This window comes from Punctularia strigosozonata (assembly GCF_000264995.1).
Source record: "Punctularia strigosozonata HHB-11173 SS5 unplaced genomic scaffold PUNSTscaffold_8, whole genome shotgun sequence".
In the NCBI taxonomy this organism is placed as follows: domain Eukaryota; kingdom Fungi; phylum Basidiomycota; class Agaricomycetes; order Corticiales; family Punctulariaceae; genus Punctularia; species Punctularia strigosozonata.
Genome location: NW_006767440.1, coordinates 716,612 through 740,983, shown reverse-complemented (window position 1 = coordinate 740,983; position 24,372 = coordinate 716,612). Strand labels below are relative to the sequence as shown.

Here is a 24,372-nt window from a genome sequence, read left to right as displayed (position 1 = left end):
GTTCTCTCTCATTGTTGGTGGTGTGTGTGTGTTGTTTGTAGCTGAATTTATTCAGGTTCGACGGCAGGCGGTCTGCCCGCCTCGCGGCGTTCGCTCGTCTATGGTTTGGCCCGCTTTTGGCCGGCCGAACCTAGCTTGGGTCGCTCGCACCCTATTACGTTCCGCGCTGTCTGGTCTGGTCGGTGTGTCCCATCCTCCAGTAACGGTGCGTGCGACAGACAGGTTATTATTCGTTGATTGGGGGCTAGTCTACGCTATTTATATCGGTTCCGCCCAGAAGACATCAAGGCCCATTGGGACATTCATGTTAAGCATCCCCTTCGCGCGCGCAATCGCCCACCTCCACCACGGTATTCCGAGGTCCGTGTCGTCCAGCTTCGGTATGGAGAGAAGGGTTAACTTCGAGATGGGGGGGCAGTTTCTATCCGTGATCACGGGAGGGTTCTTGTCCTTCGTATCCACGATGGTGGAGCTCCAGGTGGGTCCGCTCAGTCTGAACGTGACATAGTTGTCGTCGATCTGATCGATCGTGAGGATTCCCCAAGCTACGGCGCCCAGGTTGTCGTATAGGCGGACCTTGGTGCCGTGCCAGGTGGTGGGGAGGGGGTTTTCCTCCGATGGTTCGTACGCCTGCCAGTGTGCGTCGCACCTCCCAGCTAATGTTCGTTTAGCGTGGATCGGGCTGTATTCTATAAGGAATGGAGTCGGGGTAGAGGTACTTGACATTGTTTCTGTGGCGAGGGCAAGCGTGTTAATGTTCGTTCTCGGCAGGCGAGGGATGGCTACCGTACCAGGGTTAATGAGTGTGTGGTGTTGTGGTTCCCTTGGGGCGACCGCTCAGGATTTTATCTCCTCCTTACTGCTTCGATTCTCATGCCTGCTAGCCGATTGTCGGGCAGGGAGGTGGTTCGATTCAGTGGGTCGTCCTCTGGTTGGTTGTTTATAAGGCGGTGCCCCCCGAGTATGACGTAGTTTGTATAGTATTACGTTAGGCGGCACTAAGCTCTGGGTGATCGTCGAGCGGTCTCCCTACGGTCCACTTACGCCGAGCCCGTTCGGTCGCGGGGCCGGCGGGCCTGTCTATTCGCGGGGCCGGCGGGCCTGTCTAGTCACTGGGCCCTCTTACTGGTGTTTAGCCGCTGCTCGATATCGCGTCGTGTGTTCACCCTTTCACTCACTTCCCGACAGTGTGGGGGCAGGTCATATAGATGATATTGAGAGGGGGTTCGTGCGCGCATCTATATATGTATCGTATTCGTAACGGTACAGGTATTCGTTACGGGTGTCGGAGGGCGGGGGTTCTACTTCCTCCCGCCCGAGCCTCTGCCTCCCCTCCGCTTGTTACCGCCACGGTTGTTCTCGGGGCGTTGCCTCGTGCCCCCCTTGTTGCCGCGGGAGTTGGGGATGACGGGCGCGATGGACTGACCAGGGATAGCCTTGGGGGCGGTGCGTTCGGTGTCGAACCAGTTCGGGAGTGCTTGGAACTCGCATACTGCTCGCTGATGATCTACGCTCGAGCAATACGAGCAGCGCATGTGGCCGGCGTCGGTGCCCGTGCCCCACTTGGCCTTGTATTCGAAGCTCCGGAGCATCTCTGCCCAATCCGAGTGGCGTTCGGGCGGGATCGGGCAGTCGATGTATAGGTTCCAGCGGGATTCGTAGCCCTCTGAGCCGTTGTCGCCGCGAGGGATCCAGAGGGGGCGAAGCTCTACCGTTCGGAGGACGCTTTCCATGTGCTTGTCGGCTCCCGCCTGGCTGTCGATGTCGGCCACGTTTAGCTCGATTGCGCTGACCGTTACCATATTGCGGAAGGCTAGGTTTTCGCGCAGGAAGTTAACTACCTCCTCGTGGAGTTTCTCCTTCGCGTTGTCGCGGCACGTAAAGTTCGTGAGCGATACTGCGAAGGTGGGCAAGGGGAGGGGGTGGGGGAGTACGAACATAGTCCCGACCTTCGTGGACCAAACAGGCTGCGTGCGGAGGGTATGGGCCACGTTGCGGTTGAGTCCGGTTATCATGTAGAACGGTTCCGCTCGCTGGTTGTTCGAGACCGGTTGGTTTACCAGGACGTCGCGGAAGATACTCGGCTCCGGCGGGCCGAACGGTTCCTTGTCCTCGGGGCATATATAATCGAGTATGCTTAAGAAGTATTCCATGCAGGCGTCTGGGTTGGCGAACTCGTGAGGGCGTGGGGGGTATACGATCACTGAAGTCCGCATGTCCTGGGCGCTCCACGCTTCGCGTTGGGCCGGCTTGGTGTGGAGGAAAATGTCGTCCCACTTGCACGTGTGGATCGTCGGGAAGCGTCCATGCTCCGGTTTGGCGTAGAGACCTTCGAATTCGAGGACCGTGGGGTCGGCCATGGGGGGGGCTTGGGGGGCGGCCGCCTGCGGTTGTCCTCCCGGCGTCTGCGGGTCGGGTGGGGTACCCTGGGACTGGGCTTTCGGGGGGGCTTGCGCCGCGTGCGCGTCCGTGGCATGAGGGGGGTTACCCTGCTCGCCGGTTGGTGCCGCGGTCGTGTTCGCGGTGGTGGTGTCTATCTGCATCCCGTCGTATTCAGGATTGGGCATTTGTTCTTGTGAGGCCGTCTGGGGGGGTTGGTCGTGCCCCTCGTCGCCTCGTACGCGGAGCGAGGTCTCGGCCGGCATGCGCAGGTTGTACGGGACCAGGGTCTGGTGTCATGTCAGCTCACTTGCTTCCAGTGCGTGGGGGTGGGCGGTCTTTACCTCTGGATGGGGGCCTTGGCTGTGGGGCGTTGGGCTCGGGCTCCGGTTCGGACGCTGGTGTCGGGCTTTCTGATGGTTACGGCCCGAGGTGGTTGGGGTGCCTGCGTGCTTCTCGCCCGCCTTGACGGGTTTGGGCGTCAGCGGGCGTAGGCTTTCGGGGATGGTTGCCTGGAACAGCTTGGAGAGCGGGTGTGTGTGCTGCCTAGGTAGGTGTGGTCGAGGACGACGGCGACGAGTTTCCGTGCTGACTCGTTGACTCGTTGACTCATTTCTCCGGCGTCCAGGCCTTAGCTGCGCCGCTTAGGGTGTTCTTGGCACGTGCGTGCGCGCGGTCTGGGTGGGCTGGGTCGGGTTGTGCGCTGGCGGGGGTGCTCGGGCTGCTGGGGGGGCGTTGGGGCCTGCCCTTCCCCCCGGCTTGCCCATCGGTCCCTATGGTCTAGGGTAGTGTAGGGCTCTCGGGGTACGCGTGTAGTCTACTTGGTGTGGTGGTGGGATGAGCGTTTGGGGGGGCGTCTCATCTGGCTCCTCTGGGTCATCCCCGGGGGGGGTTTATATATGGGGGGGGTCTCCGGTGAATATTCCTGTACAAATGTACGAAATACCCTCCTCTGGTAGAGAGGAGTTAACCCCTCCAGCTTGTCCAGGCAAGCCGGAGGGTTGGTCTGGGGAAGATACCAGACCGAACATTTGACGGTAGAGTCAAAAGCCAAGGAGCCCCCAACGACTTTCATCTTCGCGCTTGTGTGGCATACGCGTTAGGTGGCTCACGTGACCGCGTCCGCAGGTGACGTCTGCAGGTCCACCGTGAAACGTCGTCCCCTCAGTGATGTTGCTGTATACGGCCAGAACAACCGTAGGATTGCGAGCCCCCGCGAAGAGAGGGAAGCCTACTTACCGCTGGCGGCTTTTGCACCGCTAGAGTACACCGCCCAAGTCGTTCCATATTGAAAGGACGCGAGATCATCGGAGGGGTACACCCATTGCATTCGAAAAACTTGTGTAGCTGCCTATATCCCGTAATCTTCCTACTATCAAACATGATGTAGAACGAATCATGACCGACGTTCAAACCCGTTGTTCATCTGAGTGGTCCAAGCTCACCAGAGCATCCGAGCGCCCCGGGTGCGTTCACAAGTCTCGGTGCACCTCTCGAGGCAGCCAGACCCTGAACTCCGACGGGCCACGATTCGCCCACATAAACACCGGCACGAGCGTGAGCGGCAGCTCCTCCCCGCACGATTCGCCCTCCTCGCTCACGACCAACGCCGTCGTGCGCAGGAACTTCGGCTCGAGCCCGGACCCCGCGAACGCGCGCGCGCCGCTGATCTCACGAACGGGCGCGTCGTCCGGTACGCGGAGGGCGCGCAGGTCGCCGCCGAGCACCGCCGCGTTGTCGACCGACTCGGCACAGTACACGAACGGGCCGCGCGCGAACGCGACGCTGCCGCGGTTGTCGAGCGTGAGCGGGTGCGGGTGCAGTCGGCGCGGGCGGTACGTCCAGTTGACGGTAAACGCCACCGGCGCCTTGATGGCGCGTCCGCCCTTGATAGCGACTTGGATGAAGTCGTCGTTCACGGTGATGATGTACGCGGCCGAGACGCCAGCGGTAATCTGCGGCGCATGTGAGCTCTCGCTGGCGCTGGAGTAGAGATCAAAGGGCGTCGACCTTGAAATCGTCCGCGCCGAGGGGCTTGCGGAGGCTGAAGCGCACGGTCTTGTCGCCAGCGCTCTCGACGACGAACGTGGCGGACGCGTTGGTGGCCCACGGCGATGAAGCCTCCTGCCGCACGCGAACGCTTGTACCGTCGATCACCAGGTCAGTGAACGACGAGATATACAGGTGAACGTGCACCGTATCGTCTGCACCGAGGGTGTATATGTACTTTCCCAGAGAGTTCACGAGGCGAGCGACCTATGTGAAGGATATATCAGCTCTATGCGAGGTTTAGCTCCGCAGACGGTGAACATACGTTTGGCGGGCAGCAGGAGACTTCGAACCACTTGCTGCGCTCGTAGCCTGCCCCGATGGTCGCCGTCGGGTTGTCGTAAAAGAAACTCTTGCCGTCCAACGACATGCCGACGAGCACACCATTATACAGCGCTAGCTCGAGCACGTTGCCGTACTCCGCGTTACGCGGGGACAGCAACAACATCTGGTGCGCGAACAGCACGAGCGCAATGGCCGCGCATGTTTCAAGATACCCTCGATGACCATCCGTATCAGTTGCGAGCTCGCCATGAGAAAAAGGGGGGTCAAAGCCGCGCTGACCTGTTTCGTTCGGCAGGAAATGGTCCGGCCCGAATCCCTCCCAGTCGCCCATTGCGCCAACACCGCCCTGTTCGGCCGTCAGCGACCTTGTGCAGCAAGCGTTCGAGGAGCACACACGCACCGTGACATACATCTTGCGCATCACCGATTTCCACAGACGCTCCGCCGCCCGCACCAAGCTCTCGTCCCTGGTCAACCGCGCCAGGCCCGCCACGGCGGTCAACCAGTACCTAGTACCCCCCGGAACTAAGTCTCTCACATACGTCGACGAAACGGCATAACGCACCCGACGCGCACGGCGTGCCCTTCCGCGCTCTTGATCTCCCGCACGGGCGCCTCCGCCTGGTAATACGAGAACTTCTCGCCGCCGCGGCGCGTCGGTCCAGGGAACACCTCCTCACCCCGCGCGGCGGCCTCGACGTCGTAGTAGTGACCTTCCGGGCGGCGCTGGCCCCGCTCCTCGATGAGGTAGTTGGCGAGCTCGAGCAGCATGTCCACGGTCGCTCGTGGCACGGCCGGCGCGGACGCGAGCTGCTCGTGCGCCTTGAGCAGCGCGAGCTCGATCTCCTGGTGTCCGGGGTAGCTGTGGCGAGGACGAAGCGTGAGCCGATCTGGAGCCCGGCGTTGAAAGGGGGGGAGAGGGGGCGAGGGAGGAAAAGGCCGTACCCTTTCTTTTGGCCTTCGCCGAGGCCGAAGGTGGCGCGAATATGCGCGATGTACTTCAAGGCGGGATCGAGGAGACGGGTGCTTTGAGCTAATAGAGCGTCATCTGGGATCAGTCGAGCGCGCGAGCCGAGGGGGGGAGACGGGATAGCGCACACCACGTGTAATGCGCCAGGGCAGCTTCTAGCAGATGACCGGCGCAGTACATTTCGTGCGACCATCTGGACAAGGGGCCGCCCAAAAAAAGCACACTCGGTCAAAAACGACGGTTTTTTTTATACACGGAGAGTTCGGACACACGGGGGTGCCTGACGTACGCGATGTTGGTCCATCGTTTTCCAGGTTCGACGACCTTTGGCAGTTGCGCAAGCAGACACCGGCGTCAGACGGTCACACAGAGCTTAAAAAACGCGAGGATGTATATGCACACCGTATAGTACGTGTTGAGGTAGCCGTCGTCCTGCTGGGCGCCGCGGAAGAGGTCGACGGCCTCCTCGACGAGCTTGGCGAGCTCGGCGTCGGGGTGCAGCACGAGCGAGTAGCACGCGGCCTCGAGCCACTTGGCCACGTCCGAGTCCCTGCGCGCGCGGCGGTCAGCAATTCTCCCTCCCGTTCTTCATCCCAAACAAAGACCCTCAACGAACCAAAACCGGTGCCTACACGTATGCGTCAACTCCACGCCGCTACTCGAAGGGTGGCAACCGCGAACGTACGGTTTGTTGGGTTTCCCCGGCTTCCACCCCAGCTTGAGCGAGTCCCACCGGCCGGTCTCCTTCATCTGGGCGTACATCGCCGGGATCGAGCCCATCCGCACGGCGTCGACCCTGTTCAGCCAAAAGTCGGACGTGACGAGGACCTTCTCGAAGGGTACAGACGAGGCGCAGTCGTCGAAAGACATGGGTGTCAGCTCGAGCTCTGCTGGCCGCAAGGTTTCGGTCGCGGTTCGTACGATTTCGCGTTCACAGTCCCATGATAAATAAATAGGAGACCGCTTCGATCCGCAGTCCAACCGGGTGAGATAAAGCTTCAAAGATAAGTTTCGACCCGAGAAAAGTGGAATGTGGCGAAGTGTATGGCGCGTCGGGCCGCCGCGCCCCGCCGCGTTCGGCGTCCAAGCGCGCCATGTGGGGGCGTTCCTCGCTCGCTTGCTCGACGGGATTCCGACGCGAATGCGGAGGGCTCCTCCGTGAGGGTATACCCAGGTATGTCGTTTGAGCAGCCAGTCGTGATATTACATTTCATGCCATCCCGTGCCTCCCGATCCCATTGTCCCATACATGCATACAGAGGTAGAAGCAGAAGGGAAAAAAATCCACAGCAACGAAAGATCCGTGAGGCCCACACAGTGAGAGCAACCCAGTCGACACATAAGAAAGAACAAAGAGCGAAGAATTAGAAGGTTTTTCGAATACTTTGTAGTAACAGAAGAAGAACAGGTTCAAAAACATTCCACCCCCTTGTCCATTCTTTGAGTAAAGTCAGCCCGAGATTGATAAGGAGGAGGGGGGATAAGGCGAGGTCGGTTGTTGACGATGGAAGCTTCAGAACACGATGCTGTTCGTCCTCCGCCTCGTTGAGAAATGCAAGCCCGACGCGACGGACGCGCTCATCGGCAGCAGCATGGGCGACGAGGGCGCGTCGCACGACGGTGACGCCGGCGCACTGGCCGACACCGGCAGCTTCGTGTGCAGCAACGACCGTCTGAACCTATATATACCCCAAATTTCGTAAGCCCGCGCTCAAGTAATAATGAATCAAAATAAAAAAAGAGAGAGAAGAGACGTACGACGACGGCCAGAGCGAGAACGCGCGCCTCGCCTTCGGCTTTTGCGGCTCGACCGCGGGATCCAGCCTCGGCGCCGCGCCGGGCAACGCGAGCGTCGGCGTCGACATCGCCTTCTCCAGCGCGATAAGCTTCTCGAGCGACGGCGCGGGCGCGGCCTTGCTCTCCTTCTTCTTCTTCTTCTTCTCCGCCTCGGATTCGGGCTCGGGCTCGTCCGTATACGCACACAACGTCTCGCCCGACGCCGACTCGATCGGCGAGTCGCACAGCGTATCCTGCGACGGCCGCTTGCGCGTCGCCATCGAGCGCAGGCTCGAGCTCGAGCCGGGCTTGCGCAGCCCGCGCTCCTTCTCTTCCTCCCCCTCCTCCTTCTCTTCGTCCGTCTCCGGGATCGCGGCCTCCGCGCGCCACTCGCCGACCTCGGCGACGAACTCGGCGTGCTGTTCCATCAGGTGCGTGACGCGCGGCCGGCGGGCGGGGATCGAGCGGACGCGCTCGACGGGCAGGCCGGCGCGGACGAACTCGGTGTGGATCGCCGCGGGGTCGATCGGGGTGCGCAGGTCGAGCGCTTGAAGACGGGGAGTGAGTGGAGCAGGAGGTGCTGGTGAAGATGGTGATGATGATGGTGACGGTGACGACGCCAAAACCGCGGGGGGAGACGATAGCGGGGACGGTCGCGACAGCGGCGGTGATCGGAGGGAGGTGGTCGACGTCGACGGCGTCGGTGACCGGGGCGGGGTGGGCGAGCCGGACCACGACATGGATCGCTGCGTGATCGGTCGAGGGCGGATGGGCGGGGGTAAAGGGAGCGCCGAGGCTGGGTCCGATGGTAGATCTACGGCGGCGGGGGACGGCGGTAGAGGCGACGGCGAGCGTCGCCGGGTCGATCGATGCGCGGACGTGGAGCGCGGGCGACGGACGAGTCGCGACGCGCGCTTGAGGCTGGTGGACGTCGGGGCAGAGATCGTCTTGGTGCTCGCGGTCCTGCCGAGTCCTACGACGCTGACGATGTGGAAGCCGGCGGATCTTGACTGCACACGTCGGAAAGCGGGAAAGATTCGAAGAAGGAAGGAACACCACCCCGCCGCCGTTAATCAGCTTGCCGAGAACTATAAACCGGACGGGATGATGACTCACGCCGGACGCTATGTTAGTAGAGGACTCGGTCGAATCGGGAGGGTTCGCTTCGTCGGGGCGTGTTCGGGGGGTTCGCTGCGGAAGAAATAAGAAGAAGGGAGGAATGAGTACGTGTCTGCGGGATAGACTCTGGGGTGGCTCGACTAGAAGTAAAAACAGACGACGACAGATGCGAGATGGAAGGTGGCGTTAGAAGCCGAAAGCTCGAGGGACGTGGGGAAGGAGAAGGCGATGGAACTGTATGATGCTGCATCAGGGTCGGGGTGTTACACACCTGGAGCGCGCTGGGCGAGGGCGACCTGTCGCGCCTGTCGAACAGGCGGCCGATGCGTATCATGCCAGATGCCTTGGTCTTTGTACCTGTCCTGTACTATCCTGCGCAGTAAACGCTGCGGCGGCGGGGACGAGGAGGCGGTGGCGGTGGAGAGAGCGAGGGGGACGAACAGGAGGAGGAGGAGAAGGATGGGGAAGACGGGGAGAGCGGACCATGTTTGGTGTGCGGTCGATTTTATTTCTCTCGCCTTCGACCTCCCGCGTCGGCGGTCGCAGGCCAGCCCGGAAGAGCAGAAACGGAAAAAGAGGTCTCATGACCTGAGCCCCGCAGGCCCGCGGTCCAGACCCCGTCGCCAGCCAATCGAGCGACCGCCGACCTCCGCGAGCCCCCGTTTCCGGCCTGCTCACGTGGCACGCCGCGGTCAGCGGGGCGGCGGGCGGGCGAGCTCGCGTTTGGCCGCTGGCGTGTTCCTCTCCGCCGCTGCGTATACGTACAACGCGAACGGATCTCATCCGCCCGGCGGAACGTGACGCTCGCCAGCAAGGCCGGAACGTAAGGACGAGCAAGTGACTCGATGCGAGGGCGCGATCCTGTGCGATCCTCCGGGGCTCGTGATACTGTAGAACGGCGGCGTTTTCTGGCGCAACGAGCACAGGAACAGCCCGCGCTTCCCCGCACCGGGGGGTTGGACGCTCAGCCCAATCAGTCAGTCCCCTCGAAGTTTACCTTGCGTGGGTGGGAGAGGATGGTTGGAAAAGAGGCGAAATACGAACGGTAAGGCCGTGAAGACACCCTCATCTTGACAGAACCCACAACAGCATCCGAGACGGACTCAAAAAAATCCGTGGCTCCATCGCCTCTTTGTTTCGATTCATCGAGAGGGATCAAAACTCAATCCGGCTCTGGTTCGTTGATTGGTCTCAGTTGGCTGCGCTTTTGGGCCGGTTTTGGGACCCGTCCCGTCCTGTACATGTCCTGTCCGATCGTTCAGCCGATCTGGAGGCTGGAGCTGGAGCAAACGGGCCAGAGCTTGGGCTGTGCCTTGCCTATGCACGCGCATGTCAGCTTTTGGTCAGCGCTCGTATACGGTACAGCTGAGACCGTACCGTCGTCTTCGGTACCGGTGCCCGTGTCCTGTCCTCTCCCCTATTCGCTGTCTCCGGTCTCGGACTGCGCTCGCCGCACGGGACCATGGACGGGGCCGGGTCTCACACCCCATTGGCCTCCTCAGTCCATCCAATCAGGGGCAGCCTCATGGCGCGCTCTCACCAGATCGCCTCTCTCCACCGGGCACCGGCCATCCTTCCCGTCTTCCTTCTTGAGACTCGATGCGCAGGGAACCCCACTCCATTCTGGATGAACGATATCGCTCGGACGTTGAACGTTGACAGAAGGAACCCGTAAGTCTGTCATTTCGAGGGAGGGGGGACGATTAAATATAACATCATAAGCAGGGCGAAGATCGCGGATGGGAAAAAAGATCGTCGACGACCCTCCCTCGGCGGCTATACCATTCACGCATAATGGAATCCCTGCTTCCGATATAACGGGGGGAACGGAGCCGGGACGACAACGCTTCTCATCGGTATCAATTAAAACAAAGCTCCTCCTCTGCTCCGATGAAGTCATTGATCTTAATTCCCCGGGACAAGGGCATGATAGCGAGCTTCAGGACGTGCGGATTCTGCGCTGTGCGCGGATTCCTTCTCGACCCGCAAGGGATGGGAAACCCCCGGGTTCGATATTGCTGTCACCACGATCCTGGGCGCGCTGCCTTACCGGGTCCAACTGTCTTGTCTACCCCGATCCTCTTCTGTCGACCACAGCCTATCAGTCTGAGCTCGATATAGAAAACGACCGTATAAACGGGTACTGGCACTACGATCAAGCAAGCGCATGCATATAGCCAACGCGATCAAACTCCCGCCCCCTTCCGACCGTCCTCCGAGTTGGCGGTATCTACAAGATTGGCATATACGTAGTCGCGGTACGACCCGACCTTTCACGTCCGCCTAGTAGCGTACAGGAGAGCGACCGGTAAGCCATACGCATCCAGGCGAGTAAACACGGCTCACCGCGCCGAACGTCTACAGTAATCCGATCTTGTTGACCACGACGCTCGCTTGGCACGCGGCGGTGGTGTGTGGTGTATTACCTTCGCGGATGGGCGCCCATGACGCTCGCTGATCGGCGCCGGTAGGTTGGGATTAAGCAACCCATCGACAAGACATCACGTTCTCAAACCGACGTGCCACACCACACCCACCGACCCACCCGTCGCGCCCCTCCGAGTGTTCACGCGCTCGCGGACTCGGACGTCCATGACCGGGGCGAGAGGTTGTCGCACGCCCCGCATGCCGAATGGGTTAGTGGGGGGGGGGGTTGGTTCGGTCCTTGCAAATCGGGTCGGGAACGACAATCGACACCGATGCCGCCGTCACGGTGTTGGATCACATCATACCTGCATAGGGAACGTTATCAGGAGCGTCGGGATCTCGAGCCGTCTCCCACGTTACAGAGGGTGTTCTGCACGCCTGAATGTTACAACCGCTGGCCGTCGACGTGGTGTACGTACGAACGCCTTTGCGCCGAATCTGGGGAGCAGTGATATACCCTTGCGTGCTCGTCGCGCGGCTACTTCGGGGGTGAAAGTCAGAACGCTCAAAAAGGGGACGCATAGGAGCAAAACGCGGTCGTTTACCCGGCATCAGTACCTCGTGGACTCCATCAGGAAAAATCGGACTATCGAAAGAGTCGCTTATTGGGTACCGAAACCCTCTAAAGCTACTAAATTAGCACGTTTTAGCACGTTTTAGAAGGTTTTTAGCAAATCCGGTTTTTCCTGATGTCGGGTCCACTCTCGGCGTTGGTTCCTGTTAGCTCGTCCAGATCCGACTCCTTGATGTCCTTCCATTCCCATAAACCTTTCTGGATTCCGCGACAGGTTTCTAACTGAACACCCCAGGTAATACACTTGCTGTCGAACATGGGCTGTACCCTTTTATCATGGGCAACAATATTGATTATGCTGGCGGACGACTCGAAGGTCGCTGCTGCCCCGTTTCTGGAGGCAGTTCCATTTCCATTCCGTTCGCGTGGCCCAGAAGAACCCGAATGGGGTTCACTCGTACCAGATCCTGAGCCAAAGACAGCGGAGGACGATGCGGTCCTCTGACGACCACTGGAACCAGGCGAGTCCGAGACTTGACCATGAACGTCGCGGCCAGGAGCTTTGCCCGCAAGAGGTGTGAAGGTGGGGGCAGCAATCCTGTCAGAGCCTCTCCCGTCTGCTGGCGACCTTCCGACAGTGCGGACTTCGATAACAAGAACGGTGATTCGGGCGATGGCGGGGTCTCGGGGATGAGGTCAGGATCGCCCCGTGGTTGTGGCCTCGTGAGCGTCGAGGCCAAAATCCGTGACGGCGTTGGATGTAGCTTCTGCCATCCCGGATCGGTAACTGTTGCACCCTGATCAGTGTTGCTCCTCGTTAACTATCGATTCAGGAAACACTCGCCCTGGTTGAAATCCGTCAGCGAATATAGATCGTCGTCCGATGACCATGAGTCCGCTTCAATCCCTACAGAACCGGACATGGTGGGCGATCGCATAGGTCAACATGGATTAACAAAGCGAGTATGCATGCTGTTCACGTCAAGCGCCCGAGCCCGTGACCGCGGGATTGTGAGGCCGTCTCTCTAAGCTCTACTACATATCCTGATTATGGCCTCTAGAAAGGCCGTCTGAACCCACCAAAGATCATAGTGCTCAGTGCCGCCTCGTCCCGTGCTATATGCATACCTCAGTAACGTGTCGATGTTATGGTTATATCCAACGTGCACGAGGATACAAGCATTGTACTTGATACATAGTAGAAACAACACTCACGATTGTCCTTGCGAATCATATTCGTACTTCCCGTACTTCCCGTATATCAGCTCGCAAATGGTTGCTTCATCTTCTGCCGCACTGCATTCACTACATCCTCGGAGTCTTCGTCGCCTTTGCCCATTCGCCCTCGGCATTGCCTTCGATTAGGGCTTGGTGCACGACGAGGCAGGTGACCTCGAAGTTCATCTGAGGCAAATCACGGAACTCGGGGAGGAGCGCGTCGTCTGGGCCGTTGAGAGCAGGGAGCGAGGGCGAGATGGCGAGCGCGGGCGATAGTCATGGGATCGAACACGATGCGTGATTTGGATATTGTGGCATGAAGCCGAGGGCGGGTTATATGAGCGCATCTGTAAAGTATGAAAACATACATCATCGCTTGGTACGAGTTGCTTAATGGAATGCTTACTGTTACACTCTATGATGCATTCGTTGCGCATCAGAGCATTGGCTTGCTGACGGGGAGAGACGCATGGAAGCTCACATATAATCTTAGCCGTTGGCCTCCGGGTCGTCATTATGCCTTTCTGGCCGTCGGATCGTTCGCGTCCTTCGGATCCACTTCAACCAATCTGCAGGGATCGCTCAACGGGAAGATGGTGGGGACTGCCACACCCTTTGACCATCTCCTTGATGACCTGTTCTGTGAATGCGCCTCCGTGCGCCGATGTCGCGATCAGCACGGTCGGCTTGATGTGCTTCACCACATTGAGTTAAGGTAGTCGACCTTCCGACGACTTTGTGGCGTTGAAATGTAGCAAGCTGTGCGAGTGATGTCCGACAGAGACTTCGACGAGTAGCGGCCAACAAATCGCCCGCGAGTATTTCGATTCCCACGTCCACTGGGAGACTCGACTTTCTGTTCAGCAGCCAGAGCGTCGAAGGAACGATGTTCGGCGCCGTCGACATGAGCCCGATCATATGACTTTAGACCATACTTTAGCGGGACATCCGCGCCGTCGGTATGTCCATCGTCTTCCCCGACGGCTTCCCGAGTCCTGTGACACGACCAGCCGCCATGGATACTTACAGCGTCCGGGACATTGCTCGGGAGATACAAATAGACGCTAAAAATCCGAGCTTCTGTCATGTTGAAGCGGACGACGACGATGGCAAGCAAGGCTGCTACGGTCGTCTTACTCTTACTGGGTGCATTGAAGCCCTCGCAGGCTGCTGGCTTTCACGAAGATATCAGCCTGAACCCAACAGCGACGACTCCTACGAACTTCATCAGCTGTGCCAATACCACGGACGACATAGCACTGGCCGTGAAGCCATCTTGCGGGGCGCTAGATTCCAAGACATTCGCCGAGGTCAATACTGGCGTGAACACATCCGCCATCAAGTGCGTGTCCTGTCATTCGTATCTTCAGATAATCTCAATATAACTTGTATCTACGCTCAAGAACAATCATCGCATTCGGCGATTCCTGGACGTCGAATGGCTCCAACGGGACGGTTCCCTTCGCCCCCGTGGTATATCCTCCCAATCCAAGGCGCGTATTATATACGCATTCACTCTACTACATGACCTTACTAGCTTCTATAAACCAGTGCTGGAGCGCGGCAAGGGAACAACGAGCGCGCACGAGCATCCAATGGTTATGTCTGGGTGGAGGACCTAGCGAACACCATCGGCGCAAAACTAGTCAACGTGAGTGTTGGGATGATACTGTGATTTGTTCGTATAGTTTTGATAGAGCTTGATCAGTATGCCGTAGGAGGAGCGGTGATTGATTTGAAGGCGTATAATTCGACCAACAACGGGACCGTGAGTTAGCTCCGTCATAATCGTTGCCTCATTCGCGCTCATCCGCCTCAGGTATTCACCAGCGACAATCTCCGACGAACCTCGTTGGTTGACGAAGTTGCCTTCTTTAACGTGCAGGGGCAGTGGGTTGCCGATACTACTCCGGAGACGACCTTGTATACCTTCGTGAGTTATATATATCACTCCACCACAACATAACCAACATACCTTCCAGAGCTTCGGCATCAATGACATGACCCAGTTCGGCGTCGCAGGTGGCGATTATAGCATAACGACAGCATCATATGTGCGTATATCCGGAACACATTCTGCATATAATAACCCTGCCGCAGATCAAAGCCATCGACGACATCGTAACCGTCCACAAAGCGAAGAACATTCTCGTCCAGAGCGTCATATCCCCGACGACCGCTTTCAACGCCGTTCAACACGCCGTCTTCGCCGCGCTTGTGGATCAGCACTCCCAGAACGGCGTTAACTTTGCGTGGGCGGATCTTGGCCGGCTCTTCGCCTCCATTACCGCTTCCAACAGCTCGATGACCGAGTTTGGGTACAAGGGAATGACGTGTTTGTTGTCCCAGAACACGACCGTGGGTGGGTGCGACGACCCGGCGCACTACGTATACTGGATCCGTGAGCGGTTTCGTTCGTGCTGTCCTTTCGTCGAGCTCAACGTCACCGAAACACGTTTCAGCGTCGCATCCTTCATACCAGACTCACGAATTGATCAACCAGTACACCTTGGCCGCTATCAATGAATGTATTGTTTGAAGGAGGGTTTCGCGCCATGTAGGCCAATATCCTGGAAAAGAATCGTCAACTTTCTACGACATGCAAACTGTGCTATGCTACAGCTAAGATACGATACACTCAAAGACGTTACATCAGCAACAACGAAACCAAAAATAAGATAAGTCAATCAGTTCGATTCAGCGAGTTCCTTAACCTCCTTTAGTCGCTCCGATACCTGGGTGCGGAAGAGCGCGATTTCGGTGATGCTCTTCACAATAGCGCGCAGCGTCTCATCTTTCAGCTTCGCAACCTTCTCGACCTGTTCGTTGTATCTATACCCGAGAAAAGTGCTCCATCAGTACTGGCTGTTCGTCCACACGCTTCCAGCGAGACAGAAGAACACACGCGATCTGGGCCGCCTGCAGTCGGCTCTTGACATTGACACCGTTCGCCTTCGCGGCAACCTTGGCTTCGCTCACGTCGCGTTCGAGCGCCGCCGCGCGCTCGTTCGCCACCGCAGCCTCCTCGAGCGACGCCGCGCGCACGTCGTCCGCCTCCCTGTTCACGTTCCCCGATCGTACCTCGATTTCGTGCACCTCACTCTCCACGTTCTCACACTCCTGCAGTAGTTCGTCGAGAATGTGCTCCACCTTGTCCTTGGCTGACTCGAGCTGCGCGAGCTCGGTTCGCTTCGCCTCCGCGATCTGCGCGAGCGCGGGCTTGATCGTCCGCCGAATGTCGGCGCCGACGAGCAGCCCGGATGGATGCGCAGAGGCGGTGTTGAGCTCGAGCGTCAGATCGACATGCTCCATCGGCGGGGGAAGAGGCGGAAATAACCCGAGGCTTTCGAGCAGCTTCGTGTACTTCATGAGGGCTTCTTCTGCCGCCGCCGCTCTGAAAGCAAATGAGAGGTCATCTGGGAAAGTAGACCGGAGGAGATTTACCGATTTGTGAGCTTGACCTCAAGCGACATGACACTCTTGTGGGCTTCTTGGAATTTCTGCTTCAGGTCGAGGAGATTCCGAGTGAGCATGTCGTGCTCGCTCTTCATTCGCATGACTTCCTCCTCGGACATGTTCTGCTCGCGCACGATGTCCTCAAGCCGCAGTTTCTCGGCTTCCAATTCAGCGCGGCGGGCCTCTGAGGTCGCACGTCAATCCCCAGCTCGATAAGAACGAATGCAAGAGGGAGCACACCCATTTCACGCAGATCCGCCTTCTCCTTCTCCAGGTCCACCTCGGATTTGCGCAGACGTGCTTCCCAGCGTTTGATGACTTCCTCGTATTTGATCGAGTCTCGTTTGAGGGCTTTGTTCGTGTCGATGAGCTCTTCTTTGGGATGCTGGGGGAAGAGAAGAATCAGATCACGTCGGTCGGGAGCATCATGACGAGGTCAGCGCACAGGAGATGACACAATCTTCTGGTACTCGGATTTGACCTGTTCGAGCTCCTGACGCTGTTTCTCCAGGTCAGCGGCGACGTCTTCGTCCTTCTTTGCTGTGGCGTGCTTGTGAATACACGAGATACGATTATGGCAGCAATGCATCGTACCGTATCGTGCTTGCAACCAGGCGTCTTCTTCGGGGTATGCATCTATGCCTTCAAGGAAGGTTTGATATGCACGGGAGTAATACTCCATCAGAACTGCCTACAAGAATGCACCATCAAGAAGGTCAAATCAAAGAGCCAAAAGAGAGAAAGGCTACGCAGAGCGCACCTCGTGCATGTTTCTGTCGTTTTCGTCCCATGATTCTGGTACGAGCGACTCGTCCTGTAAGGTGCTATCGCGGGAATTGAGCGCGACCGATCGGGTCTGCAACACGCATGAGCATACTGCTCGACCTTCGCGGCAGAGAAGTACAACTAACCCTGCCCATCTCTGCTAACCAATGTAAGACCCCCAGCAACTGCGGCCACGAATGCATGCTCGCAGGGGCCGCGAGCCACTTCGGGTCCAGCGCGGTCACGAACGGGTACTGCACCGCTTTCAAGCTCTGCACGAAGTGGTCCTCCCACCTCCGGTCGCCGTCGTCGAACGGCCACGCAGGGTCGAGGCAGAGCAAGAGGTGCTCGAAGATGGCGCGGAAGGATTTGCCGGTCACGTCCGCGAGCGCCTTGGGCGTGATGTCGAACCCGGTCTCCTGGCACCACGCGACGATATCCTGCCGCATGCGCATCTGCACCGTCTTGTCGCGTAGCTCGCGTCTGTCCTTCTGGAGGATGGGTTGCGAGGATGGTTGGGAGCCGTGCGCGCCCCATGTCGAGCCTCGTCTGAGGGTCGAGCTAGTGTAACGTCTATTAGTACACCCCTCGAGATACATCGTGTTTATGACTCACTTTGCCATCGGCGTTCTCCCGTACGCCGACTTGCTAGTGCTTGCTAACAACGGATTTCCATGCGGGGCACGGAATATGGACTGTCGTGAGGTCGAGTTGTTGTTCCCTGGACCCAGCAGCGACATGCGTAGGTTGGATTGCGGCTGACCGCCTGCCAGTGACATGCGGAAGTTCTGCGCGGGTTTCTTCAACGTGGACGGCATTGGCAGTCCTGTACGGCTGTCGCCGCTGTTGTCCGGACGCAGTATAGATCGTCGTGGATTCATTTTCGCCTCCTATCTCCTATGCCAGCGTAAATATTTCACTCCCGATTCGAGGTAAATCATGCGCGTAGTACAGCGCCCCGTCAGTCAAGAGGTCGTACTGGAGATGTTGTCTCACAGGTGTGCAAAGCTCAGAACGAGAGCGTTAAGGTCGAAGGGGGAAGAGATGGATGATCACGTGGGTCGCGTTTAGGACGCGTCCGCGAGCGTGTCCTGCCGGTGACTGCACAGTGACAGAACCCTGTGTGTACCCTGCGGCACCCCCATTATCGCGTCGGACGGACTTGAAATCTAGCATCACGCCCCATACCCAGCTAGAGCATGCCGTACGGAGTTTACTCCCCTCCCCGTCGCTTAGGCATAAATCTCACGGCGAACGCACCGTCTCGGACGATATCAACGCATGTCGGTTGTTTTTACTTGCTCTTCTTGACCGGTATTATGGAGCGCTTGTGCATAGCGAGTGGGACACGCTCTGGTTGGGCATGGCAGAGGCCGGGGCTGGAGCTGCGACGAAGGACTTACATATCACCACTATGACTCGACTGGCCTCGTCGAACCCGGCACGCACGGCTGGCGCAAACTAGGCGTTAGCTCCCATTGCTCAATTCCTGGTGATGGCAGGCAGAAAACGAGCCGCGCGAACGGGTTTTGCAAACGGAGTTCCGTTACGTGCATACACAAAAACGTTCTACACGGTGTGCGCATCGACCTGTGCCTCCACGGAGTCGATCTTCTCGGGTTCTTCGTGCTCCCAAAACTCGGGAGGAGCAGCGTCTACGGACACTATTTGTACCGACGTACCCTGGAAGGCTGTATAAAACGCATCGCTGCGTGGAAGAAGGTATGACGATAGGTATGGCACTGAGTGCAGTTCAATCGGTTATCATTCAGGATGCCAAAGTGTGCTGACAAATGTCACTCACATATCTTCAAGATCTGCTGGGCTTTCTGCTCCAGCTCTTTCTTGCTTCCTCTGCGAGAAAACATCACATTCCGTCGTGAGGCAACATGTACACACGTACGCTGTAGCGTAAGCTTCCAGTTCATTACCTATCAGCAATAGGTTCCCGAGTTCTCGTTTGCTTCGATTGGATGCATAGACTCGCTCGTATAGATCCCGGTCGCAATGGGGCATGTACAATAGAGTCGGTTGGTTCAAGGCGAGCTCGTGCTCCTAGATGACAACCGCGACTTTCGTTCAACGTCTTTCTCTCGCACGCCGATATCAAGCGCGGAGTACCCACCAATTCCGTAGGCTGAATATGGATAATCCCGGTTTCATCGAACAGGGCCCGATCGTCGTCGGTGAACACGGGATCGCACACCGTTACCCGACTGTGCTCCTTGAATGGGCGAGAATAGTAAACCACAGCGAATTCGGTGTCCGACTGGCGCGAGACGTACTATCTCTAGCCATTTAACAGTATGCATCAAGTACGCAAGCTGTGCTCGGGCGTCGCGCGACGAGCTCGGTGAACCCAGGCCCAGGCATAAAACACGGGTCGGCTTGAATGTATGTTTGTTCAAACAGACATCCAAGCAGGCTATACCAGCATGAGCATAACGTTCGAGAGAAGAACATGTGTTCTGGAATCCGTGGCGTCGCGAGATGCACAGCAAAAGAGGGGGGGAAAGGTCGAACATTGGGATTTTGCTAACCAATCATCGGCAGCGAGCTCGTCTCTAGTACGCGCATACGCATCTGCCGCTGAGACGAGCAACGCGCGCCTGTTCTTGCGTTTCTTCTTGGTCCGGGCATGTATGAACCCGACGTCGGCCGCAGCGTCCGTTTTATTCGCCATTTAATCGGGTCCAAGGGCAAACTGCGAATGCGGAAAAGAAAGACTGAGAGCACCGCCACCGCCGTTATCTGGCCTGACCGCCACATGTTTATTGTCGGGGACGCTCTCTCTCCGAGGGCCTCGCGGACGACGCGATGACTTCATCATATGCGCCCCCTTGCGCAAGAACGCGAGGAGTATGTCCAAGCGCTCTTGTGCAGGACAATGCTCAGCATCAAACACAGTGGTACCTGGCAGTGCGAGTTCTGCGGTACGCGCCTCAACGCCGACGATCTTTGTTTTGTCTGAGGGGCTCATGCTCAGCTTCCTTGGAGGCGCACGCGCTTGCATCGGCTACCGTTTCTCCCTCGTCGAGTGTGTTCCCACTATCTTTTTTCGGCCAGAGTCAGAGACTAATTTCTTGGTTCCTTACAGGATGAGAGCACTGTTGTTCGTCCTCGTGCGTGCCTTCGAGTTCGAACTCGCCGTACCTTCGAGTGAGATCTCGAAGACGACGGCCATGGTGACGCGACCGATGGTCAAGAGCAAGCCCAAGCACGGCAATCAGCTTCCGTCACTCGTCAAGGCCCTACTTTCCCAGTGCTGCATCTGATCGGTGAATTCGACAGGATACGTAAGGATAGGAGATCTTCATATCCTCCGTGCGCAGTTTACCGTGTCGATCGAGGGACAAATCTAGTACAACATAATATAGGCACGTCTAAAACACCGTGCCATGACCACCGCCTACCAGTGGCCGTTGTCCTCAACGCTCAGAGGTTCCAAAGATCCCCTGTCTCTGCCCCCTCCTGGATCCAGCGCGGCCACTTGAAAGGCGCCTCGGGCGGATCGAGAATACGCAGGTTCGTATGCGTCTCAGCGAGCGCATCGAGTTGGCCCATGTACCGTCGACTGTATTTAGTCCAACCACGGTGATAATCGATGATGACCAGCGGTAGATCGTCGTGAGTCTTCCTTTCGACCAGCTTGGCCATCCCGACGTAGTGTCTGTCGTAGCTGGACCGATAGAGGACCAAATTCTCCAAATATGGCAACGACGCGCACTCGTCTGCGAAATGCTTGTCGACCATGATATCGTGAAGGTAGAGACGGCGAATCAACATCCACTTCGGGCAGGCCAACCGCACGGACCAGGACGGGGAACTATAGTTCCTGTCCATCTCTTGAGACCCGACGAACTGGCCTTGGCCGCTGGCCGCCGTTTCTATACATGTCAGGCCCTCCAGTCTGCTGCGGAAAATCTGCCTGACTTCATATCGGTCGTCATACATGAACAGGTCTTGGAATGGAATGTTCAGGATGAGGGTGTGTAGCGTATCCCGTACTTGCGCCAGCAGCGAGCATAGGTCGGACATGCGAACTCGAACCATCGGAGGGTCGATGATTGGGCCAGAGGTGTGAATGGACAGGTGTTTGAGATGCGTCGAGACGTGCGGGGACGCGGCGAGTGAGGCGGATTCTTCGGGGAAGGCGAGACGGATATGAGAGTAGAGCAACGGGATGGTCAGCTCGTGGAAGAGACGGGACGTGGAGCACAGAGAGCAGAGAGCGCTGCGCGTTCGTGGATCCGGGAAGGACAATCCATCGTGTAGTTCGCGGACGACTCTAATGACGAGTTCGGTAGGAAGTCTGGTCATTGCAGACATGATGCATGATGGACTGATTATGCGATACAATCAGTACGCTGCTCCCCTGCAGGCCTGCTCCGCGGGACACGGTGAATATATGTGCAAGATTCAACTCACCTCTAGAGCTGGACCCTCTCAGTATGTATACTCTTGAGGGGCAAGTGCAATTGCACGATTGGCCAAATAAGCGTCGACTGACACGGATACAGGAAGACGCTGAAGATGCTCAAGGTATGAGTAGACCATGACGGTCAGCTGGCTATCTGGCCCTATCTGACCTGTCAGTGTCACACTTCGGAGGCGCGCAGAGCTCGCAGACTGCCAGAACCCGCGTCCGGTCAACACACACAAAGACACGTACTTACACGGCGAGCTCATCCCGACGAGAGGTATGCAGTAGTCGCGAGTAGTATCTGATAACGTTACCAATCACCTTCGTCCACAGGTTCCGGGCTGCCACCCCGCTGTTGCTTTCTCAGCATCTCCATGGACTTACAAACGCATATGGCGTGCCCTGAGATAATTCCGAAGCAACGAACGACACCGTACACTGCACAGGGTATATATCACTCCGTCGACCCTCGTCGATCCGCCAACAGCTATGTCGTCCTCTCCGAAAACGCTCACATACTTGCACGTCGACGGCCTCGACGTCAAGCTCGACCTCTATGCCCCAGATGCGACGGGCTCTGCCCCCATCCTGATCTGGTTCCACGGCGGCGCCCTGTTCTGCGGCTCTCGCGACGACGACATGTTCCCCGCATGGCTCCTCGGTGAGCCCTCATGCGCTCTTTTCACGCCCTCAAAACACGTCAAGTTGATGCGTTTCGCGCAGATGCCGCCCATAAGCGCGGCTGGATCTTCGTCTCCGCCGATTACCGCCTTCTGGTACCCTGCACCGGACACGACGAGATCGCCGACGTCCGCGCTCTCTCGTCCTTCCTCGCCTCGGACGCCTTCCGTGCCGCCCTCCCCGCGGGTCTCGCACCCTCCGGCGCAACCCTCATCTCCGGCGGCTCCGCAGGCGGCTACGTGGCGATCCAATATGCCCTGCACGCCTCGCCCAAGCCGGAAGCGGTGTTCAACCTCTTCGGCATGATCGACCTCCTGAACGACCATTACCTGCACCCGCACCCGGAGGGCCTCCGCTTCTTCGGCGGCTTCTACGCTTCCTTCCCCGGGCTGGAGCAACTCCTCCGCGCGCCGCCGTCGTCGGGTTCGCCCGTGCGCGCGCCTACCTTCGTGTGCGCCGACGGGCGTGAGGTCTTGATGTTGCACGGCATCCAGGAGGGCACCATCCCGGACCACCTCGTGGGCCGCCCGGGGTTCAGTGCGAAGCTCGCCGCGCTCCCTACCCCCGAAGCACGAGCCGACACGCTGGAGGAAAGGACCGGCCGTTGTTCCCGCTGCTGCACGCGCGCGGGCTTCCGCCCGTGATCACGGTGCACGGCACGGCGGACACGGCGGTCCCGCTCGGCGACAGCGAGAACCTCAAGAAGATACTGGGCGAGGCTGGGGTTAGGAATGAACTGATCACGGTGCCGGATGCGGAACACGTGCTGTTTAACAAGGATGACTTCAGCGCGTTGGCGTCTGGGACGGAGGAGGCGTACGCGAGGGCGGTAGAGTTTCTTGCAGGCGCTTTGTAGGGTTGTAAACTGTGATATGACATCAGGTTGGAGAGGAATATGTTAGTCCTGCATATAAACATATGCATGGTCATGTTGTTAAACAGATTGCCACCATGAGAAGTGCATCGACTCGGACGCGTGTCTGGGAGAGACGTCACGTCTACGCTCGCGTTGATGCACAGAGGCGAGCGGGCTAGCAACAGCGCGTGGAGAAGATGTCTTCAGAATACCGGCAAACATTTGTCGGAGGATATCATGAATCTCATCCGACGTGCGCTCGCGGTTCCTGGCTCTGACACACCGACTGGACGACTTGACATCGTCGCCCATTATCTAGCATAAATTGCCGGATCCCGGACGTGGAACCTGTTGATGCCTGCGACGCGTACTGTCCTACGACGCATCGCATTGCTCCGGGTCGCCGGAAGCCAACCTCTGTCTTTGATGAATGTGTATGGTAATCGTAACTCCAAACGCGTCTCATTGGCGTCATCCTCGAGTGTACATATTTCATACCTGTGGACTACTCAGGATGGTCCGGCGGCAGTGAGCGCATACACACACCTCAAAACCCTCTCCATGCACGATGTGTTGCCCTAAAGAACTTCCGCGTCCCACACCTTCACCAGACCGTCGTCGCCGCTCGAGAGAACGTTCTTGCCGTCCGGGGAGTATGCAACGGACCAGACCCTACCATCATGCGCTTCCAACGGCCCCACCACCGTCTGTCCCGTCTGCGCGTCCCATATCCGGATGGTGCCATCGTCGGAGCCGGAGACGATGTACTTGCCATCCGGCGAGAATGCCACGGAGCGGACCCAGCCTGTGTGCCCTTGCAATGGCTCCAACACCGTCTTTCTCGTCTGCACGTCCCAGATCCGGATTGTGCGGTCGTCGGACCCTGAGACGATGCGCGCGCCATCAGGAGAATATGCGACTGATCGGACCCAGTCATCGTGGCCTCGAAACGGATCCCCGACTGGTTTCCCTGTCCCGGCGTCCCAGAGTCGGATCGTGTGGTTGTCGGATCCAGAGGCGATGCGATCCCCAGCGGGTGAAAATGCGACGCTCGTGACGTCATGACCTCGCAAAGGGTCGCCGATAGCCTGTCCCGTCTGCGCATCCCAAAGTCGGAGTGTACCGTCGCCTGAGCCCGAGACGATGCGTCTGCCGTCGGGTGAGAAGGCGACACTGTTCACACTGCCTGTATGCCCTCGGAGCGGCTCCCCGATCTGCTGCCCCGTCTCCACGTCCCACAGTCGGACGGTTCTGTCATACGAGCCCGAGGCAAGACGCTTTCCGTCTGGGGAAAATGCGACAGAGTTGACGTAGTCCGCGTGCCCCAGTAATGGCATTAGGATTTCCTTTCCGGTCTCCGCGTTCCATATACGGATTCCGTCGAGTGCGTGGCCCGCAGAGGCAATGCGTGCACCATTGGGAGAGAAGGAAACGGAAACAACCGGCCGGAACAT

At 58.2% G+C, this 24,372-nt stretch overlaps 11 protein-coding genes across 11 annotated transcripts; 3 read left to right on the top strand and 8 right to left on the bottom strand.

Moving 5' to 3' along the window:
• Positions 1-258: 258 nt before the first annotated feature.
• Positions 259-726, bottom strand: PUNSTDRAFT_45278 (uncharacterized protein; the record flags this gene model as incomplete). The annotated part of the gene is made up of 1 exon (XM_007384821.1): positions 259-726. The coding sequence occupies one exon, from the start codon at positions 724-726 to the stop codon at positions 259-261; it is 468 nt and encodes a 155-aa protein (XP_007384883.1).
• Positions 727-3,694: 2,968 nt separating this feature from the next.
• PUNSTDRAFT_103880 (DUF1680-domain-containing protein) lies at positions 3,695-6,711 on the bottom strand. Its single transcript, XM_007384820.1, has 11 exons — positions 6,369-6,711; positions 6,300-6,311; positions 6,086-6,233; positions 5,973-6,007; positions 5,812-5,876; positions 5,659-5,746; positions 5,279-5,575; positions 5,114-5,222; positions 4,694-5,059; positions 4,390-4,635; positions 3,695-4,334 (listed from the first exon to the last, which is right to left on the bottom strand). The coding sequence occupies exons 1-11, from the start codon at positions 6,551-6,553 to the stop codon at positions 3,852-3,854; spliced, it is 2,034 nt and encodes a 677-aa protein (XP_007384882.1). The 5' UTR covers positions 6,554-6,711; the 3' UTR covers positions 3,695-3,851.
• Positions 6,712-6,742: 31 nt separating this feature from the next.
• On the bottom strand, positions 6,743-11,725 carry PUNSTDRAFT_144315 (uncharacterized protein). Its single transcript, XM_007384819.1, has 5 exons — positions 10,943-11,725; positions 10,304-10,886; positions 8,850-10,249; positions 7,442-8,650; positions 6,743-7,362 (listed from the first exon to the last, which is right to left on the bottom strand). The coding sequence occupies exons 3-5, from the start codon at positions 8,910-8,912 to the stop codon at positions 7,048-7,050; spliced, it is 1,587 nt and encodes a 528-aa protein (XP_007384881.1). The 5' UTR covers positions 8,913-10,249; positions 10,304-10,886; positions 10,943-11,725; the 3' UTR covers positions 6,743-7,047.
• Positions 11,726-11,802: 77 nt separating this feature from the next.
• PUNSTDRAFT_53142 (uncharacterized protein) lies at positions 11,803-12,761 on the bottom strand. The gene is made up of 3 exons (XM_007384818.1): positions 12,581-12,761; positions 12,353-12,530; positions 11,803-12,302 (listed from the first exon to the last, which is right to left on the bottom strand). The coding sequence occupies exons 2-3, from the start codon at positions 12,440-12,442 to the stop codon at positions 12,216-12,218; spliced, it is 177 nt and encodes a 58-aa protein (XP_007384880.1). The 5' UTR covers positions 12,443-12,530; positions 12,581-12,761; the 3' UTR covers positions 11,803-12,215.
• A 1,078-nt stretch (positions 12,762-13,839) lies between these two features.
• Positions 13,840-15,276, top strand: PUNSTDRAFT_144314 (uncharacterized protein; the record flags this gene model as incomplete). The annotated part of the gene is made up of 8 exons (XM_007384817.1): positions 13,840-14,079; positions 14,141-14,230; positions 14,289-14,388; positions 14,446-14,505; positions 14,557-14,670; positions 14,720-14,791; positions 14,838-15,138; positions 15,200-15,276. The coding sequence occupies exons 1-8, from the start codon at positions 13,844-13,846 to the stop codon at positions 15,274-15,276; spliced, it is 1,050 nt and encodes a 349-aa protein (XP_007384879.1). The 5' UTR covers positions 13,840-13,843.
• A 148-nt stretch (positions 15,277-15,424) lies between these two features.
• Positions 15,425-17,839, bottom strand: PUNSTDRAFT_70409 (uncharacterized protein; the record flags this gene model as incomplete). The annotated part of the gene is made up of 9 exons (XM_007384816.1): positions 15,425-15,569; positions 15,643-16,131; positions 16,182-16,375; positions 16,432-16,578; positions 16,639-16,733; positions 16,788-16,884; positions 16,954-17,049; positions 17,105-17,519; positions 17,574-17,839. 9 exons carry the CDS (start codon positions 17,837-17,839, stop codon positions 15,425-15,427), a joined length of 1,944 nt encoding a protein of 647 aa, XP_007384878.1.
• A 671-nt stretch (positions 17,840-18,510) lies between these two features.
• Positions 18,511-19,608, bottom strand: PUNSTDRAFT_144312 (uncharacterized protein). Its single transcript, XM_007384815.1, has 6 exons — positions 19,499-19,608; positions 19,244-19,383; positions 19,084-19,182; positions 18,862-19,013; positions 18,763-18,812; positions 18,511-18,700 (listed from the first exon to the last, which is right to left on the bottom strand). The coding sequence occupies exons 1-6, from the start codon at positions 19,596-19,598 to the stop codon at positions 18,528-18,530; spliced, it is 714 nt and encodes a 237-aa protein (XP_007384877.1). The 5' UTR covers positions 19,599-19,608; the 3' UTR covers positions 18,511-18,527.
• Positions 19,609-19,936: 328 nt separating this feature from the next.
• PUNSTDRAFT_70106 (uncharacterized protein) lies at positions 19,937-20,233 on the top strand (the record flags this gene model as incomplete). Its single annotated transcript, XM_007384814.1, has 2 exons — positions 19,937-19,995; positions 20,056-20,233. 2 exons carry the CDS (start codon positions 19,937-19,939, stop codon positions 20,231-20,233), a joined length of 237 nt encoding a protein of 78 aa, XP_007384876.1.
• A 160-nt stretch (positions 20,234-20,393) lies between these two features.
• PUNSTDRAFT_114240 (uncharacterized protein) lies at positions 20,394-20,996 on the bottom strand (the record flags this gene model as incomplete). The annotated part of the gene is made up of 1 exon (XM_007384813.1): positions 20,394-20,996. The coding sequence occupies one exon, from the start codon at positions 20,994-20,996 to the stop codon at positions 20,394-20,396; it is 603 nt and encodes a 200-aa protein (XP_007384875.1).
• Positions 20,997-21,555: 559 nt separating this feature from the next.
• Positions 21,556-22,918, top strand: PUNSTDRAFT_126705 (alpha/beta-hydrolase; the record flags this gene model as incomplete). Its single annotated transcript, XM_007384812.1, has 4 exons — positions 21,556-21,658; positions 21,715-22,042; positions 22,105-22,599; positions 22,653-22,918. The coding sequence occupies exons 2-4, from the start codon at positions 21,871-21,873 to the stop codon at positions 22,916-22,918; spliced, it is 933 nt and encodes a 310-aa protein (XP_007384874.1). The 5' UTR covers positions 21,556-21,658; positions 21,715-21,870.
• Positions 22,919-23,496: 578 nt separating this feature from the next.
• On the bottom strand, positions 23,497-24,255 carry PUNSTDRAFT_135292 (WD40 repeat-like protein; the record flags this gene model as incomplete). Its single annotated transcript, XM_007384811.1, has 1 exon — positions 23,497-24,255. The coding sequence occupies one exon, from the start codon at positions 24,253-24,255 to the stop codon at positions 23,497-23,499; it is 759 nt and encodes a 252-aa protein (XP_007384873.1).
• Positions 24,256-24,372: the final 117 nt, after the last annotated feature.

What these genes read in the sequence shown, in the direction of transcription:
- PUNSTDRAFT_144312 (XM_007384815.1), bottom strand. Translation starts at nt 19,598, where the DNA reads ATGCCCGGACCAAGAAGAAACGCAAGAACAGGCGCGCGTTGCTCGTCT. An exon ending in CTGTTAAATGGCTAGAGATA is followed by an intron (nt 19,183 to 19,243) that starts GTACGTCTCGCG and finishes CGCCCATTCAAG; the next exon opens with GAGCACAGTCGGGTAACGGT. An exon ending in CCAGCAGATCTTGAAGATAT is followed by an intron (nt 18,701 to 18,762) that starts GTGAGTGACATT and finishes AACTGCACTCAG; the next exon opens with TGCCATACCTATCGTCATAC.
- PUNSTDRAFT_103880 (XM_007384820.1), bottom strand. Translation starts at nt 6,553, where the DNA reads ATGTCTTTCGACGACTGCGCCTCGTCTGTACCCTTCGAGAAGGTCCTC. An exon ending in ACCTCAACACGTACTATACG is followed by an intron (nt 6,008 to 6,085) that starts GTGTGCATATAC and finishes CAACTGCCAAAG; the next exon opens with GTCGTCGAACCTGGAAAACG. An exon ending in CCTGGCGCATTACACGTGGT is followed by an intron (nt 5,747 to 5,811) that starts GTGCGCTATCCC and finishes ACGCTCTATTAG; the next exon opens with CTCAAAGCACCCGTCTCCTC.
- PUNSTDRAFT_144315 (XM_007384819.1), bottom strand. Translation starts at nt 8,912, where the DNA reads ATGATACGCATCGGCCGCCTGTTCGACAGGCGCGACAGGTCGCCCTCG. An exon ending in CCTCGCCCAGCGCGCTCCAG is followed by an intron (nt 8,651 to 8,849) that starts GTGTGTAACACC and finishes TTTCTTCCGCAG; the next exon opens with CGAACCCCCCGAACACGCCC. An exon ending in TTCTCGCTCTGGCCGTCGTC is followed by an intron (nt 7,363 to 7,441) that starts GTACGTCTCTTC and finishes GGGTATATATAG; the next exon opens with GTTCAGACGGTCGTTGCTGC.
- PUNSTDRAFT_53142 (XM_007384818.1), bottom strand. Translation starts at nt 12,442, where the DNA reads ATGTCCGGTTCTGTAGGGATTGAAGCGGACTCATGGTCATCGGACGAC. An exon ending in TCAACCAGGGCGAGTGTTTC is followed by an intron (nt 12,303 to 12,352) that starts CTGAATCGATAG and finishes TGCAACAGTTAC; the next exon opens with CGATCCGGGATGGCAGAAGC.